Source organism: Macaca mulatta, chromosome 7, assembly GCF_049350105.2.
Source record: "Macaca mulatta isolate MMU2019108-1 chromosome 7, T2T-MMU8v2.0, whole genome shotgun sequence".
Taxonomy (NCBI): Eukaryota; Metazoa; Chordata; class Mammalia; order Primates; family Cercopithecidae; genus Macaca; species Macaca mulatta.
The window spans coordinates 42,174,606-42,190,127 of record NC_133412.1 but is presented as its reverse complement, the minus strand read 5'-3'; the positions used below and the strand labels follow the sequence as shown (position 1 = coordinate 42,190,127).

Here is a 15,522-nt window from a genome sequence, read left to right as displayed (position 1 = left end):
GATGACGCCACTGCACTCCAGCCTGGAGACAGTGCAAGACTGCATCTCAAGAAAAGCCCCAAAAGCCAAAAAAAAAAAAAAAAAGAAAAGAAAAGAAATGTAGTGATGGGGGTCAGTTGTGGCCCCTGTGTCATTTGTCACCTTTTTGGGCCTTAGCTCTCCTATCTATGGAGAAAATGGAGACCAGAATGGAGAAGAATGGTGACCAGAATTAAGATGAGATGTTCTTCTTTAAAAAATTCAAATTAACCATATAATGGCTGAGTTCAGAAATCTGGCCAGGCTCCTTCTCCTGGAAAAAGCATGGGAAAAGCAGGATCTTGAGGGAAGGGAAGATTTGGATTGATTAGGGGGAGCAGGGGAGGAAGGGGAGGAGGAAGAGTACTCCTGGGCCAAAGTTAGAGATAAACCTGATAGGAAGACCTATTCTAGGGGAGGGGGTGGTGATCAAGCCTACAGCCAGATTGGACTGAGGCCTGTGGAGGATGGTAGGGGTATCTGAGGATTCCCAAGGTTGGTTCTACCTGGAGATGCCAAAGGCTGGAAGCACCTTAAAAACTCTGGGTAAAGGTCTGGCTCCTGCAGGCAGCAGTTCCCCCTTCCCAGGGCCTAAGCCAAGTGTTGGCAACAGGGCTGATGGGAAACCAGGGTGCTCCTGGCCTTGCCACCAGCAGAAAATGGTCCCCGGCCCACAGTAGGTGCTCAATAATTATTTACTAAAGAAATGAATATGTCATTGGAAAGACATTGCCCATCTCTAGGCCTCAATTTATCTGTGAGATGGCAGGTCAGGATGGAGATTACAATTTACTGGGGAGACTAAACCACAGCACAGTGATCCTGTGGTGCTAGCCCTAATTCAGGAGGTCTACACACAGGGTTCTGAGGGTTCAGGCACTTGTCCACGGTCTGGGATCCTAACCAGTCCGTGACTGCAAATCCAGCTTTTCTTTTCTTTTTTCTTTTTCTTTTTTTTTTTTTTTTGAGACGGAGTTTTGCTCTTGTTGCCCTGGCTGGAGTGCAATGGCACAATCTCGGGTCACCCCAACCTCCGCTTCCCGGGTTCAAGCAATTCTCCTGCCTCAGCCTCCCGAGTGACTGGGATTACAGGCATGTGCCACCATGCCCGGCTAATTTTTTGTATTTTTAATAGAGATGGGGTTTCACCATGTTGGCCAGGATGGTCTCTATCTCCCGACCTCAGGTGATCTCCCCACCTTGGCCTTCCAAAGTGTTGGGATTACAGGAGTGAGCCACTCGCCCGGCCCAAATCCAGCTTTTCTGAGTACACAGACGAGTGCGTCGCTTCCATACTAAAACCTAGCTGCTAAGACCTAGCTTGGCGGGTTAAGCCAGGACAGAAACTAGGCGTCGGGCGGTAGATTACACTAGGCGATGCCCGACCCGGGCCAGGGTCCCGCAGGACTCCCCTCACTTCTCGCCAGTGGCTTCTAAGGCCGGATGGCGCCCCTGGCAGGGACCCCCGGGGTCGCAGCACGAGTCCAGGAGAAGGGGCACTGAGGAGGGACCCAGTTCTTCCACGGCTCAGCCGGCTGCGGCGCTTCCAGGGCACCCCCGAGGTGGGTGCGGGTTTCTAGTGCGGCTGCAGGGCCGGCCCCTATCGGCTGGGTTTTCAAATACAAAGGAAAACCGACCCAGAGGCCGAGCCCTGACCTGCGCGGGGGTGGGGTGTGGAGTCACGATGACCCCGCCCGAGCCTCCAGGCTGCTACATCCGTCCTTAGCCTTCGGGCTCGCAATAGGAGGTAGGGAAAGGTGTGAGGGGCACTGAGGTCAGGGGACGAGCGAGAAGACCCGAAAGCCAGGCGTGTTGAGGGCAAGGTGGGCAACAGAACCTTCTTGGTCATTCGAGGCACCCCTATCTAATGACCATTAGGGTCCCAACACTCGACTCCCCACCTAAGTCCTATTCAGATAGTGACTGGGAGGGGAAGGGAGTTTGAGATCCTAAGTCCCACCCTCTGGGCTGGGAGCCTGAGGCCAGAGAGGGGAAGTGATTTCCTCAAGGTCACTCAGCAAAACAGCGCCCAGCCCCGGCCAAAGCCCAGGTGTCTCCCAACCCCCTCCCCCGGCCATCATCCGCAGAACCCGGCTCCCGGGAGCTGATGTCTGGGCGACTGGATTTGGGGGCAAAATGAGTGCGTTGGACACCCCAAAACCGCAGGTCAAAATACAAGGGGAGTCGACGGCCCGGAAACCTCGCTGCGGGCGTCCCAAGCGCGAGGCCGCCAGGGCAGGGCCGTCCAGAGACTGGGGCGCTGGGTGCCGGGCACTGGGCTCCACCTCCTGCGGGCTGGGGCGCGCAGCGCGCGGCCCCTTTAAGAAAGTTCGCTGGGCGAGTTCATCAAAGTTTAAAAACTTGCCGTGGAGAAGGGAGCGGGGGAAGAGGAGAGAGTGAGAGCGCTGACCCAGGCAAGAGAGAGGGGAAAGGCCCGGCCGGAGGCCGGCGCGCCGCGGCCGGGACCGGGGCGAGCCCGTGGTGGGCGGTGGGGATTGGCTGCGCGTTCCCCCGGAGACCGTGCGGCAGGCGGGGGAGGGGGCTGGCCGGGCCCCAGCTGAGGCCGGTTCCGGCCCCCGCCCCCCGCCACCGCCCGGCGCCCGCCCCCTCCCCTGGCGCCCGCCCCCCGCCGCCGCCGCCGCCGCCGCCGCCGCCGCGGGCGCACTCGCCGGTCGCAGTGAAAAGGCGGAGGCGGCGGCCGCTCCAGCTCCCACTGCCTCCCCCGCCGCACCCCCTCCTCACCTCCTGCACCCGCCAAACTTAATGTGACCCTGGCCCGACGCGGCTGCTGCCCCTCTCACCGCCCCGCGGGTCCCCCGCCACCCGCTCCGCAACCGCGAGCGCACCTCTCCCCGCGCCCCTTCCCACTCCCCGCGGGGCCGGCGCCGCGCTCGCCCTCGCGTTCCTTCCCGCCGCCCCCTCCCCCGCACCATGAGCAACCTGAAGCCGGACGGCGAGCACGGCGGCAGCACCAGCACCGGCTCCAGCGCGGGCTCCGGCGGCGCCCTGGAGGAGGAGGTGGGTCTGTGGCCCCGGGACTTGCCGGGTGAAGCGCACGCGAGGCGGGCTCTGGAGAGGGCGAGCGGGGCCGGGGTGGCCATCGCTCCCAGCGCCTTCCCGCCGCTGCCTCTCGCCCGGGGAGGAGCGGCCCGTGTCCGCGGGCGGGGGCGTGCGGCCTGGACTGCCCCGCCGGACAGGCATTGTCTCCCCGCCCTCTCGGGCTTGAGGCGGGCCGCGCGCGCCGGCCGCCGTCCGGGCGTCCCGCAGTGGGCGAGAGGCGCCGCGTCCGTTCCACGCCTGCCGCCCGCGCGCCCCTGGCTCCCCACCCCGGACCTGCTCGCCGCCCTCCTCCGAGGACGCACCTCCCGCGTGGCCAGGACCGCGCCTCGGCGGCACGGAGCTGAGCGGGATTAGCACGGCCCGAGGGCAGCACCCTCACTCCACTGCCTTTTCCACCCTGACCCCCTCCCCGTGACCTTGGAGGCTTGGGCCGGCCGACTGGCCGGCTTCTCGGTTCACGCGAGCTGTTGTCATGGGGGTGGGCGGGCTTTCTTCACAGCCCCAGAACCTGGGCTTTAGCAGAGGTGAGCCCACAATTTAATTAGTTTGGAAGGAGATGACTAAAGACACTCAGTTCCTCCTTCTCTTCTCTCTGGGTTTGTCCTGGCAGCCAAGCCAGGACCCCAAAGCTGGCCTGGGTGGGATCCTGCCAGGAGGGGCGAGATCATGTCGTCCACCGGCCATGTGCGAAAGGGAGGGAGTGTGAGGCGGCTCCGTGGAACTGCCAGCAGCTGGGTGGTTAATGGATGGTAGGAGGATGTGTGTGCGGGGTGGGGTGCTGGATAAAAGCCTCAAAGCTATCAGTGAAGAGGGACGAGGAGCTAGGCTGCCGGAGACAAGAACTGGAGTGAAAGGGGACAGGCTTCGCAGGGCCTCTGGCCTCTGCTGCGTCATTCCAGGGGTGAGAGACCCTTCCTGCCCCTGCCCTGGCGTGTTCTCGCCCAGGAAACCAAAGGCTGGTTATCCACCTTGGGCGTCCTTCCCCTTGGCCTGGGGGAAAAACCGCAGAGCCCCTGGTGTGGACTGGTGTTGCCTCCTCCCCTTGTGCTGAGGGGTTGGTGCAGAATGGCGCCGGTGGTCCTTGGCTGGGCTGGGCTAAGCGCCGCCGGCTCCCACTCGGCAATTCAGAGACCTTCAGCTAGCCCCAGTCGATGAGAATCTAGGTCTGGATCCCCACTTTTTGGCGGAAGGGGAAGGGAAGAATATACAGCTGTGACATCTGTCCGCTAATGGTTTGAGTGTGGTGGGTTTGTTTGGGCTCCGCCTTGCCCTCCTTGTACCTTGATGCCAACCGGCCCTTGGCTTTGGGGATCTTGCCCCCATCCTGACTCTACCTGGCTGTTCAGAATCTCCCTTGACAGTTGAGGAGGGTGACAGGGTTGCTAGCATACTTGGAGTCTCTGCTTGGCCCCCTGCCATGGGCTGAAACTGGGGGAGAGCATGTCTCTTATGAAGCTGGGTGGGGACCCAGAACCCCACTTCTGCTAAAGGGTCGACTTCAGTGGGGACTTCACACTGCCCAAGAGGCAGTAACTGGACAAACTCTCAGACCCACTGCTGTTGGGTGAGAAGGGTGACCCATGTGGCCATTCTAAAGTCTTGAAAAAAACGTTTGAGGTTTTAGCCACTCCTTTCTAAGTACCTTTTCTGGGAAAGAGGGCAGGATCTTCAAAAAGTGAAATCCCTACCATTTCTCCTTGGGGATTGAGATGGCCTGCGGCCCTATGGTGGTTTAAAGTGAATGCACTTGCGAAAGGGCATGGTGGGCTCGCATTTAGCAGAGGTCCAAAACGAAGGGTTCTGAGGGTCTCCTGGAGCCCAGTGTCTGTCTGGTCTGGTAAGGGAAAGGGTTGTCGCCCAAGCCCTGGCCTAGTCTTCTGAATAGTGGGCCATGAGCTCCTCTGCTGGTGGCTCCATCTTGGATTGGTGGTGTAGGCTGGAACTGGAATCCTCCCTGTAGTTTAGATGCTCCCTAGGCAGTCAGTTCTGCAACCCCTAAGAGCCACCATCTGGAGAATCAATGTTAGCAGTGGTGGTTTACTCCCATGGCTGACTCAGGCAGGCTCTTCCCAGTCAACTATTGGAGACTAGCGAGAGCAAGCCCAGGAAACCAAGGAATGCTGCTGCACACCATAAGACCTCAATTCCTAGAGGTGCTGGGTCACTGGAGAAGGGAGTGTATTTTCATGGTTCTGGGAGTTATCAGTGGGGCTGCCTGTCCTGAACTGCTTTGGATAGCCTTAACTCTGCCTGCTTGCCTGCCTTACCTATAGGCTTTATCCATGTCATACCCATTAAGTTCTCTTTCTGGACCCAGGGGTTAAGGATACAAGGGAATAATTCTCAGCCTAGGAGGTGAGAAGGACTTGCCAGGAAGTGGTGGTATGTGAAATGCAATGGTAGATAAAATAAAGGCAGTCAGCACATGGTACCATGGTGCTCCTGAGAGATTAGAGGTCAGCCTTCACAGACATGTGAGTGAGTAGGAGGAGCCAGGTTAGACCTGGGGGGGTGGAAAAGGCATTCCAAGAGGAGGGGGTCACATGTGTAAGTGAGGGGGTAGGTTTGTGTAACCACATGGCTTGTTTGGGTGACTACCTGGAGTTTGCTATATTGCAGCAATATCAGGCAATGCAGCCATAATGAGAGTTTGGGTTTAGGGCAGTAATGACTGTGGGATTATGGGAAAATTGGCATTTTCCTGCCACTTGGGAAGATGTGTTCAGAGCTTTGATACCCTTTGAAAGCTAAGGAGGGCAGTAGGGAATTAAGGGGAGGAGCTGAATATCCCTCCCAATCTAGACGCTCCGCTGTCCTGCAGGTAAGTCTTGGCTGGAGCTGGAGACCATGTGAGGTAATACAGTACATGAACCTGCCCAGGGCAGGCTGTGTCAGTGCTGCCAAACTTCCGACCTAAACATGTCCTGTCTTAGTGATTCTCAAGGGATAACTGGGTAGTTACCGTGTCTCTGAGGAGGGGTAAATGTGATTTTTATTTTGAAAGTGGAGACCTTGCTTCCTGTTGGCCTTCTGTATCTATGAGTTCCCCATCCACAAATCCAGTTGTAGATAAAAAATACAATAATCAAAAATAATACAAATAAATATAACAACTATTTACATAGCATTCACATTGTATTAGGTATTGTGAGTAATCTAGAGATGAGTTAAAGTATCCAGAAAATGTGCATAGATTTTTCTTTTTTTAAATTTTTTTGAAGGGGAGTTTCACTTGTCACCCAGGCTGGAGTGCAATGGCGCGATCTCAGCTCACTGCAACCTCCGCCTCCCAGGTTCAAGAAATTCTCCTGCCTCAGCCTCCCTAGTAGCTGGGATTCCAGGCGCCCGCCACCATACCTGGGTAATTTTTGTTTTTTTAGTAGAGACGGAATTTCACCATATTGGCCAGGCTGGTCTTGAACTCCTGACCTCAGGTGATCTGCCCACCTCAGCCTCCCAAAGTTCTGGGATTACAGGCCTGAGCCACCGTGCCCATCCTTTTTTTTGTTTTTGAGACAGACTCTGTTGCCCAGGTTGGAGTGCAGTGGTACGATCTCGGCTCACTGCAACCTCCTCCTCCCAGGTTCAAGTGATTCTCCTGCCTCAGCCTCCAGGATTGCAAGTGCACACCACCATGCCTGGCTAATTTTTGTATTCTTAGTAGAGATGGGGTTTCACCATGTTGGCCAGGCTGGTCTTTGACTCCTGACCTCAGGTGGTCCACCCAGCTTGGCCTCCCAAAGTGCTGAGATTACAGACATGAGCCACTGTGCCCGGCCTGTGCATAGGTTATATACATGTTTTATATAAGGGACTTGAACATCGGGAGATTTTGATATCCAAGGGGGAACCCTGGAACCAGTCTCCCTCAAATATCGAGGGACAACTAACGGTACAAGGTGATATTAAGTTATAGTAATTTTTTTTTCTTTTTTTGAGATGGAGTCTTGCTCTGTCGCCCAGGCTAGAGTACAGTGGCGCAATCGCCGCTCACTGCAAGCTCCGCTACCTCCCAGGTTCACGCCATTCTCCTGCCTCAGCCTCCCGAGATGCTCTGCTATCTCCCAGGTTCACGCCATTCTCCTGCCTCAGCCTCCCGAGATGCTGGGGCTACAGGTGCCCGCCACCATGCCCGGCTAATTTTTTTGTATTTTTAGTAGAGACGAGGTTTCATCGTGTTAGCCAGGATGGTCTCCATCTCCTGACCTCGTGATCCGCCCGCCTCGGCCTCCCAAAGTGTTGGAATTACAGGCGTGAGCCACCGCGCCTGGCCAAGTTATAGTAATTTTTAAAAACCGCTTTTTTGAGGTATGATTGGCATATATAAGGCTGTATGTTTAGTGTATACAACTTGATGAGTTTGGAGATTGTTAGAGTAATTTTTAACTAGGAGGCACCCTGGAAGAGGGAGAGTGGTATTTATACTATTGGGTTGAGGGAGGATATAAGTTTCTAAGAGTTAAAAAAGTTTTTGCCAGCTTAACGGTAAGCTATAGAAAGGCAGGGGTTAATGGCAGCTAAGGGGACTACAGTTTGACCTGAGGGGCTTGGCCCTTCCCTCCACCTCATCCCAGTGTGTCTGGGACAGGCCTGCTTCTTACAGGCCTGGTACCCTAGAGCCCATCATGTGTCCTCAGAGGGGTGTCAGGCAGCAGCCAGGGCCCTGGGACCATTGGGTGCCTTGAGGTCAGCCCTCCCTGAGATGTGGGTGAACAGGTGCTTAGACTTGTGTGGATGGAACAGGGAGGGGGGCGTGGGAGGTGGGGGAAAGGCACTCTAGATGATTGCGAGGTAATTCCTAGATCCAGTGTGCTATTTGGGCACCTCCCTTTTCTTTAACATCAATAGCATTTGAAAGCGTCTGGGACATCTTGGTCTGCGGCTTTTTTTGAATATGAGGGAAGCGAGGCTTCTCTGTTTCTGGACACTCACCTAGAAGAAGGGCCAGGCAGATAGCAGTAGGAGGTCAGGTTCCCCTCCTCCCTGGGAGTTATCATGGATGTGTCCCCTCTGCCTAAGTAATCTAAGGGAGAGGCTGTACTAATAATAGTGAACCTGTATATTGTATTTATGCCAGGCATTGTTATATGTACTGCACCATTTTAACTCTTAATTTAATCTTTGTAAGAGTATTATGAAGTACTTACATTATTATCACCATTTCATAAATGAGGAAAGTGAGGCACAGAGAGGTTAAATAACTTTCTTGTAGCTATTAAGTGGGGAGGTTGGGATTTGAACCCAGAGTTTACTCTTAACCATCCAGTATACCTGCTATTGTGTTTTATATTAGGGATTTTGGTGAGACTTGAAGGTGGGGGAGAAAAGGTATCTGCAATTTTCTTTTTTTTTGAGATGGAGTCTTGCCCTGTCACCCAGGCTGGAATGCAGTGGTACGATCTGGGCTCACTGCAACCTCCGCCTCCCGGTTCAAGTGATTCTCCTGCCCCAGCCTCCTGAGTAGCTGGGATTATAGTCGTGCACCACTACACCCAGCTAATTTTTGTATTTTTAGTAGAGATGGGGTTTCACTGTGTTGGTCAGGCTGGTCTCGAACTCTTGACCTCATGATTGGTCCACGTCGGCCTCCCAAAGTGCTGGGATTACAGGTGTGAGCCAGCATGCCCAGCCAGGTATCTGCAACTAAAGTTTCTAACAGCTGAGTTTTGGGTGATGCCAACCAGAAACCCAGAGACTGACTCCGGACTAGTTTCCTTTGGGTTGTTGGTGGCATCCCAAGACGGGTGATGGGGGCTGTCAGCCCCTGCGAGGAGGAGCCTTTTATCACAGATACTCTTTTTTTTTTTTTTTTTTTTTTTTTTTTTGGAGACGGAGTCTCGCTCTGTAGCCCAGGCTGGAGTGCAGTGGCCGGATCTCAGCTCACTGCAAGCTCCGCCTCCCGGGTTCACGCCATTCTCCGGCCTCAGCCTCCCGAGTAGCTGGGACTACAGGCGCCTGCCACCTCGCCCGGCTAGTTTTTTGTATTTCTTAGTAGAGACGGGGTTTCACCGTGTTAGCCAGGATGGCACAGATACTCTTTAGAGTTGTCGTTGCACGAAGATAATAAACCAAGCCAGTTTTATTTTATTTTTTATTTTTATTATTTATTTATTTATTTTTTGAGATGGAATCTCGCTCTGTCTCCCAGGCTGGAGTGCAGTGGTGCGATCTCAGCTCACTGCAAGCTCCGCCTCCCAGGTTCATGCCATTCTCCTGCCTCAGCCTCCCTAGTAGCTGGGACTATAGGTGCCCGCTGCCACGCCTGGCTAATTGTTTGTATTTTTTTTTTTGAGACGGAGTCTTGCTCTGTCACCCAGGCTGGAGTGCAGTGGCGCGATCTCGGCTCACTGCAAGCTCTGCCTCCCGGGTTCACACCATTCTCCTGCCTCAGCCTCCCAAGTAGCTGGGACTACAGGTGCCCACCACCACGCCCGGCTAATTTTTTGCATTTTTAGTAGAGACGAGGTTTCACCGTGTTAGCCAGAATGGTTTTGATCTCCTGACCTCGTGATCCGCCCGTCTCGGCCTCCCAAAGTGCTGGGATTACAGGCGTGAGCCACTGCGCCTGGCCTGTTTGTATTTTTTAGTAGAGACGTGGTTTCATCATGTTAGCCAGGATGAGTATTTTTTTTTTGAGCAGAGGCAGGGTTTCACCACGTTGGTCAGGCTGGTCTCAAACTCCTGACCTCGTGATCCACCCTCCTTGGTCTCCCAAAGTGCTGGGATTACAGACATGATCCACGGCACCCGGCCTTAAATTCTTTTTTTAGTAAATGGGGTCTCGGCCAGTTGCAGTGGTTCATGCCTATAATCCCAGCACTTTGGGAGGCCAAGGCGGGTGGATCACGAAGTCAAGAGATCCAGACCATCCTGGCTAACACGGTGAAACCCCGTCTCTACTAAAAATACAAAAAAAGAAATTAGCCGGGCGTGGTGGCGGGTGCATGTAGTCCCAGCTACTCTGGAGGCTGAGGCGGGAGAATGGCGTGAACCCGGGAAGCGGAGCTTGAAGTGAGCCAAACTCGCGCCACTGCACTCCAGCCTGGGCGACAGAGCGAGACTCCGTCTCAAAAAAATAAATAAATAAAAATAAATTAAAAAAAAAAAAATAAAATAAATGGGGTCTCGTTGTCGCCCAGGCTGGAGTGCGGTGGCATGATCATAGCTCACTGCAGCCTCGATCTCCTGGGCTCAAATGATCTTCCCACCTCAGCCTCCCTAGTAGGTGGGACTACAAGCACCATGCCCGGCTAATTTTTTTTTCCCCCCCGAGATAGAGTCTTGCTTCGTTGCCCAGGCTGGAGTGCAGTGGCACGATCTCAGCTCACTGCAATCTCCGCCTCTCGGGTTCAAGTGATTCTCCTGCCTCATACTCCCGAATAGCTGGGATTATAGGCACCTGCCACCACACCCGTCTAAGTTTTGTATTTTTAGTAGAGATGAGGTTTCACCATGTTGGCAGGCTGGTCTCGAACTCCTGACCTTAGGTGATCCGTCTTCCTTGGCCTTCTAAAGTGTTGTGTTATAGGTGTGAGTCACTGCACCTGGCCCCTTTTAATTTTTTATAAAGACAGTGTCTGCTTTGCTGCCCAGGCTGGTCTCGAACTTGTGGCCTCAAGTGATTGTCCTGCCTTGCCTCCCAAACTGCTGGAAATACAGATGTGAGTTGCCAAGCCCAAGCAGTTTTATTTTAAATTCTCTACAAATGGCACGCTTCCTTATTTCCTGTACCTGGGGGTGACTGCTTTCACATAGTCCTCCACTACCCTTTGCTTTGGGCATTTTAACTAAAGAAATGATTCTTGCTCTAAAGAGCCATTTGGCTGATATTCTGGGGGGCATTCTTTTGTGTCTCCTTGTCTCTTTCTTTTCCACATATGGGCAGCCTGTTTAGTCTGCCCCAGAGAGAACCGGCTTGTATCCCACTCACGGAGGCCAGCCAGGTACTTTGACTCATGCCTGTAATCCCCTGCATTTTAAGAGGCCAAGGCAGGAGGATCACTTGAGCCCAGGAGTTCAAGACCAGCTTGGGCAACGTGATTAAACCCCGTCCTTACAAAAACAAAAAATTAGCTGGGTGTGGTGGTGCATGCCTGTAGTCCCAGCTACTCAGGAGGCTGAGGTGGGAGAATGGCTTGAACCTGGGAGGCAGGGGTTGCAGTGAGCTGAGATTATGCCACACTGCACTCCAGCCTCGGTGACAGAGCGAGACCTTGTCTCAAAAGAAAAAAAAAAAATCCCACTCAAGGCTGGGACATGCTGGCTTCCTCTCCTCCCCATGTCCAGGGTGGGACTGACAAGTGCTGTAAGTAGAGGAAGCCATGGCTTGTGGATGCTGAGCCTTTGCTTGGCTCTCATGCTCTCAACCCTTTTATCCCATGGGTCCTCAGGACACTCCTGAGAACTGGAGGCAGAGTGAGTCCCACCTGCCCTGAGTGCTGAGCTCCTGGTCCAAGATTACCCAGAACTGAACTACAGAGCTGGGTACTGGATCTGCTCTGGCATTGGTTATGGGCAGCAGCATCTGGTGTCATGTCACTTCCTCTGTCATCCACCCATGGCTGCCCCAGAAGGATCCACATGCCTCTGGCAAAATAATGAGGCAGTGGGGCAGAACCTGTCCCCTACACTTCAGAAACGATGCTGCCTAGCTGGGCATGTTGGCACACGCCTGTAGTCTTAGCCTCTCAGGAGGCTGAGGTGGGAGGATCGCTTGAGCCCGGGAAGTCGAGGCTGCAATGAGCCACTATCCCACCACTGCACTTGAGCCTGGATGATAGAGCGAGAGACCCTGTCTTTTTTTTTTTTTTTTTTTTTTTTTTTGAGACGGAGTCTCGCTCTGTCGCCCAGGCTGGAGTGCAGTGGCCGGATCTCAGCTCACTGCAAGCTCCGCCTCCCGGGTTCACGCCATTCTCCTGCCTCAGCCTCCCGAGTAGCTGGGAGTACAGGCACCCGCCACCTCGCCCGGCTAGTTTTTTGTATTTTTTAGTAGAGACGGGGTTTCATTGTGTTAGCCAGGATGGTCTCGATCTCCTGACCTCGTGATCCGCCCGTCTCGGCCTCCCAAAGTGCTGGGATTACAGGCTTGAGCCACCGCGCCCGGCCGAGACCCTGTCTTAAACAAACAAACAAAAAAAGTAAAAAACAAAAAAAACACGGTGGCTCACGCCTGTAATTCCAGCACTTTAGGAGACTGAGATGGGCAGATCACTTGAGCCCAGGAGTTCGAGAGCAGCCTGGGCAACGTGGTGAAACCCTGTCCCTATTAAAAATACAAAAATTAGCCGGGTATGGTGGTGCACACCTGTAATCCCAGCTACTCAGGAGACCGAGGCAGGAGAATTGCTTAAACTTGGGAGGCGGAGGTTGCAGTGAGCTGAGAGGCGACAGAGTGAGACTTGGTCTCAAAAAACAAAAACAGGCCAGGCACAGTGGCTCACACCTGTAATCCCAGAACTTTGGGAGGCCGAAGTGGGTGGATCACGAGGTCAGGAGATCAAGATCATCTTGGCTGACATGGTGAAACTCCATCTCTACTAAAAATACGAAAAAAAGAAAAAAAAAATTAGCCGGGCATGGTGACAGGTGCTTGTAGTCCCAGCTACTTGGGAAGCTGAGGCAGGAGAATGGAGGGAACCCAGGAGGCGGAGTTTGCAGTGAGCTGAGATTGTGCCACTGCACTCCAGCCTGGGCAACAGAGTGAGACTCCATCTCAAAAAAAAAAAAAAATGCCACCATTAAGTGGGAACTGTGGGCAACCCATGAGGCTTCATATGCCAGAACCCGTCCACTGCCTGCCCAGGCACCGGCTTGGCCTCCTTGTATTCTGCTGCTTCCTGCATTCCACCCTTTGATGGAGAGAGTATGGTTACCTCTGATACGTGCCAACACTAGACAGGTGGCAGGATTGTTGGGCCTTCCCTTCCTGAAGAGTGCACTGGTGGCTGTATCAGCGTTGGAGGCCTCTGGAGTGCAGCAGAGCCTGGGCGTGGTGGGAGCGTTTGCCTAGGCCCATCTGCCTTGGCTGTCAATCACTCACGGCCAACTGAGCAGAGGCTCTTGACTGTCACAAGCTATCAAGGCCGCCTCCAACCTCCAGGGAGGACGGGCAGGGCCTGACTTGGACCAGGCCATGGCAGAAGTCTGGAGTACTTAGCCCTTCTTTGTGGTTAACTGACCTCCCCCTCCCCAACTATCTTACGCTTTTAGTGCAGGTGGGGGCGGGGAACTAGGAGAGGATACTGGCATAGGAGCTGAGACCATTTCTTTTTTGTTTTTTGAGACGGAGTCTTGTTCTGTTGCCAGGCTGGAGTGCAGTGGCTCAGTCTTAGCTCACTGCAACCTCTGCCTCGCGGGTTCAAGCGATTCTCCTGCTTTAGCCTCCTGAGTAGCTGGGATTACAGGCACCTACCACCACACGCAGCTAATTTTTCACACTTAATCTTAGCCAAAAGGCAGAGAAACGATCTGGCTAATTTTTTGTGTTTTTAGTAGAGATAGAATTTTGCCATGTTGGCTAGGCTGGTCTTGAACTCCTGACCTAGTAATCCACCCACCTCGGCCTCCCAGAGCGCTGAGATTACAGGCGTGAGCCCCTGCGCCTGGCCCATTTTTGAAGAACTGTTGATGAAAAGGCTCTGCACCTTCCAACTTTTGCCTAGACTGGTCCTTTTTTTCTTTTTCCTGACACAGGATCTTGCTTCATTGTCCAGGCTGGAGTGTAGTGGCATGATTATGGCTCAATGTAGCCTCGAGTCCTGGGCTCAAGCAGTCCCCTAGCTTCAGCATCCTGAGTAGCTGAGATCACTGGTACACGCCACATGCCTGGCTAATTCTTTTTTTTTTTTTTTTTTTTGAGATGGAGTCTTGTTCTGTCACCAGGCTGGAGTGCAGTGGTGTGATCTCGTCTCACTACAACCTCCACCTCCTGGGTTCAAGGGATTTTACAGTAGCTGGGACTACAGGTGCACACCAACACGCCTGGCTAATTTTTGTATTTTTCTTTTTTTTTTTTTTGAGACGGAATCTTGCTCTGTTGCCTAGGCTGGAGTGCAGTGGCGCAATCTCAGCTCACTGCAACCTCCCCCTTTGTGGGTTCATGCCATTCTCCTGCCTCAGCCTCCCGAGTAGTTGGGACTACAGGCGCCCGCCACCACGCCCAGCTAATTTTTTTAAATTTTTAGTAGAGATGGGGTTTCACCATGTTAGCCCGGATGGTCTCAATCTCCTGACCTCGTGATCCTCCCATCTTGGCCTCCCAAAGTGCTGGGATTACAGGCGTGAGCCACCGCCCCTGGCCAATTTTTGTATTTTTAGTAGAGACGGGGTTTCCGCATGTTGACCAGGATGGTCTTGATTTCCTGACCTCCTGATCTGCCCGCCTCGGCCTCCCAAAGCGCTGGGATTACAGGAGTGAGCCACCATGCCCGGCCCCTGGCTAATGTTTTTTTTTTTTTTTTTTTTTTGAGACGGAGTCTCGCTCTGTCACCCAGGCTGGAGTGTAGTGGCCCGATCTCGGCTCACTGCAACCTCCACCTCCCTGCTTCAAGCAATTCTCCTGCCTCAGCCTCCCGAGTAGCTGCGATTACAGGCGCACGTCGCCATGCCTGGCTAATTTTTTTTATTTTTAGTAGAGACGGGGTTTCACCATGTTGGCCAGGCTGGTCTCAAACTCCTGTCCTCAGGCGATCCACCCACCTTGGCCTCCCAAAGTGCTGGGATTACAGGTGTGAGCCACTGCACCTGGCCAGTTCTTGTTTTTTTTGTTTGTTTTTTTTGTTTTTTTTTTTTTTGAAATGGAGTCTCTCTTTGTTACCCAGGCTGGAGTGCAGTAGCACCGTCTCAGCTCACTGTCAGCTCCACCTCCCGGGTTCACGCCGTTCTCCTGCCTCAGCCTCCCGAGTAGCTGGGACTATAGGTGCCCGCCACCACGCCCAGCTAATTTTTTATATTTTTTTAGTAGAGATGGGGTTTCACTGTGTTAGCCAGGATGGTCTTGATCTCTTGACCTCGTGATCCGCCCGCTTCGGCCTCCCAAAGTGTTGGGATTACAGGCGTGAGCCACCGCGCCCGGCCTCTTGTTCTTGATGTACAGTCATGGCCATATCCAGGCACAGCTTGCGATGGAGGGTCCTACTATGTTTGTGGCAGGGAGCTGCAAACCAGAATGCAGGTTGCAGAAGCAGCTTCTACCTCTGAACAGAAACATTCTCCTGACAGGAGCATCATGTTAGGAAACATCTCTCCTGTCAGGTTTCATTTGCCTTTGTCAAGTGATGGGCTAGGTGTGGTGGGCTCGGGGCCGTGTGTTCATGCCAGCATAGCATCATATGCTTTTTTTGGAGGTATTGATTTAGGAGCTGGCAGTGAGGGGTGTAGGAGTCCTCTAGCCCAATGCCTTAAATCTAGTCCCTTCTGTGAGGTATTGTATGGCAGTGGTGGCAA

The 15,522-nt window shown here is 53.6% G+C and overlaps 1 protein-coding gene across 6 annotated transcripts in view; it reads left to right on the top strand.

Annotated features, from left to right (window-relative positions):
• The first annotated feature begins 2,467 nt into the window (after positions 1 to 2,467).
• The window catches only part of RBPMS2 (RNA binding protein, mRNA processing factor 2), a 40,885-nt gene continuing 27,830 nt past the window's right edge, over positions 2,468 to 15,522 (top strand). For 2 of the 6 annotated variants that reach the window (XM_015142468.3, XM_077939571.1), the window contains exon 1: positions 2,477 to 3,036. In XM_015142468.3, the coding sequence (XP_014997954.1) occupies positions 2,950 to 3,036 (87 nt within the window). In that variant the 5' untranslated portion in view covers positions 2,477 to 2,949. Of the gene's footprint in view, positions 3,037 to 15,522 lie in introns of all 6 variants that reach the window. The other 4 variants (XM_077939570.1, XM_077939572.1, XM_077939569.1 and 1 more) reach the window with 4 other exon arrangements.